This window comes from Microtus ochrogaster, unplaced genomic scaffold (genome assembly GCF_000317375.1).
Source record: "Microtus ochrogaster isolate Prairie Vole_2 unplaced genomic scaffold, MicOch1.0 UNK177, whole genome shotgun sequence".
Taxonomy (NCBI): Eukaryota; Metazoa; Chordata; class Mammalia; order Rodentia; family Cricetidae; genus Microtus; species Microtus ochrogaster.
The window spans coordinates 188,768-191,305 of record NW_004949275.1 but is presented as its reverse complement, the minus strand read 5'-3'; the positions used below and the strand labels follow the sequence as shown (position 1 = coordinate 191,305).

General features: G+C 44.1%; 1 protein-coding gene across 1 annotated transcript; it reads right to left on the bottom strand.

Moving 5' to 3' along the window:
* Window positions 1-1,350: 1,350 nt before the first annotated feature.
* Window positions 1,351-2,230, bottom strand: Tmem187 (transmembrane protein 187). The gene is given in 5 exon segments (XM_013355561.2): window positions 1,351-1,497; window positions 1,499-1,751; window positions 1,753-1,958; window positions 1,960-2,037; window positions 2,039-2,230. Coding segments are annotated over 5 exon segments (765 nt in total). The 5' UTR covers window positions 2,120-2,230.
* Window positions 2,231-2,538: the final 308 nt, after the last annotated feature.

Below are 2,538 nucleotides of genomic sequence, written 5' to 3'. Positions count from 1 at the left end.
ATAGAAATATGGGTTAAGTTTAAGAGTTAACTAGTGCCGGGCGGTGGTGGCGCACGCCTTTAATCCCAGCACTTGGGAGGCAGAGGCAGGCGGATCTCTGTGAGTTCGAGACCAGCCTGGTCTACAGAGCTAGTTCCAGGACAGGCTCCAAAGCCACAGAGAAACCCTGTCTCGAAAAACCAAAAAAAAAAAAAAAAAAAAAAAAAAAAAAAGAGTTAACTAGTAACAAGCCTGAGCTATCAACCAATCATAATTTATATTCAGCCTCTGAATCAGTTATTTGGGACTGGGCAGTTGGAACAGAAAGCTTCCGATTATATACCTCCTGCCTAGCTATTGCCTGTTCAGATTTTGTGTGTGTGTGTGTGTGTGTGTGTGTGGTTTTTTAAGACAGGGTTTCTCTGTAGCTTTGGAGCCTGTCCTGGAACTAGCTCTTGTAGACCAGGCTGACCTCAAACTCACTGAGATCCACCTGCCTCTGCCTCCCAAGTGCTGGGATTAAAGGTGTGCGCCACCACTGGACTCCACTCAGCTTTTTATTACACTAATCACAGAAACACATCTTCACACAGTGTACAACACAACATTTTGTAAGGTATGGTGGCACATGCCTTTAATACCAGCATATAGAGAGCCCCTGTTTCCAAAAATGCATTTTAACATTTTCATGTACACCTATGCTGTCTCAGAAAAAAGTATTTCCAATGGGTGACTTCCAGTCTGGCCTAAAACTTGTGGTGATCCTCCTGCCTCTACTTCCCAAGTGCTGAGATAGCAGGCATGGGTCACCAAGCCTAATTTATTTTGTTTTGTTTCTTTAAGATTGAGCCCCATGGAGCCCAGGCTGGCCCTGAATTCATGCTCTTCCTACGTCCATCCCCAAAATGGTTGTATTACAGGTGTGTCATGCTTAACCTCTGGACATACTGGATGGCTGTCACCAGGCTATACCTTTAACCGACACCCAGAAGATACTGCAGACAAATATTCTCTCTAACCTAGAATGCATTGGAGTTTCTGGAGTCATTTCTCCTACTGTTTTATTTCTGAAATATTTCAAACTACAGAAGAGTTAGTAGACCAGTCTGACGAACCCACTTACTTTGTTCTAGGATCTTTGCATCATGTCTTCGAGTAAACTGCAGAGAGGACAGTCATTAATTAACCTTTAAGAATTGACACCTGGAACCATAAGAGGCCCAGCCGGCTTCTTATGGAGTCCTCATATAAGGCACAATCAGAGCAACCAACCCTGATGGAGAATTGTATTTCAGAGTCCATTTGCATGGCAAGACTCATCCGTAGGCATGGTCTACTCACACTTCAGCACATTTTCTTCTTTAGACGTGGTCATGGGCAAGTGTTTGCATTTGTCAGAAACAAAAATGCAAAGTGGAACTAGAGAACATCATAGACCTTAGATCAGAAGTGGCCTGTGAGGCGCAGGAACAGATGCCATTATAAAAGCTGATGGCCCCACAGTTTGAGGACCACAAAGAGCCAGGCATGACAGCAGGCCCAGAGCTAAGTAGGTGGCTATGGAGATACTACTGAACTGCCTATGGGGGCAAAGGACCTCTCCAACAGCTGCTACCAAATGAGCACCCAATGCCATCTCAAACTTCTATGGACAAAGGACAAGGCTGTAACTTGACAAGGACTGACATTCAAAACAGAGCAACAACCAGGGCATCCAACCTCTGTATAGGGAAAAGAACACCATTGGCCATGTGAAAATGGGCAAAGTGAGGGGGAAGCATGACAGTGAGTTACATTTGGGTCCAGACCTCTATGGCCCTCTGAACAGGGCAATAGATCAGGACCATGCTGGCAAAGACATCCTTCAGGTAATGAGCTCTCTGCAGCTCTATGGGGCATCTAGTGGTGCTGGCATTTCTTTGTGGCCAGTACACTCCCAGGAGCAGGTAAGCTATGTTAATGATTGAGCTGAAGGGCATGGGCTAGGAAGGTCGACAGGCTGGCCACTAGTGCTTCACCATAGTGTTCATAGCCCACTTTTATAAAGAAACTGTTGAAAAATGCCAGTGTAAGTATTAGCTACACAGAGGCAGCTGGCCATAACCACGTATAAAAGGGCTTCCTTCCACTTTGGTTCCATCTTTGACAAGAGCAGAGAAAAGATTGGCAGTGTTCCATTTATTCAGAATTCAGAAAAAGACCCTTGAAAAGTACACATCAGCCTTCCTGGCTGCGCATTCAAGAAGTCTCTGTGATTTCTGTAGATGCAAGACTTCTCCTGATTGGCTGGCATGAGAAGGCCTAGTGTGCCCTTTTCTTCTGTGGTTACAAAAAGAATGTGGTTTTAAAAAATGTTAAAAAAAAAAAACCTCCATCTTCCCAATTCTCAGCCTCAAGTTTCACCAACAATTTTCACCAAAAAAAGTAAATAAAAGTGAAACAGTATCCACAGTGTCTTCACCTTCTAGTTCATAGCCTCTAAAAGGCTCTGGAAGTTTTTATTTCCTGAGGACTTTGGATTTGTCTCTCTTGGTGCCTAAGCTGTTATTTTTCTTCTAT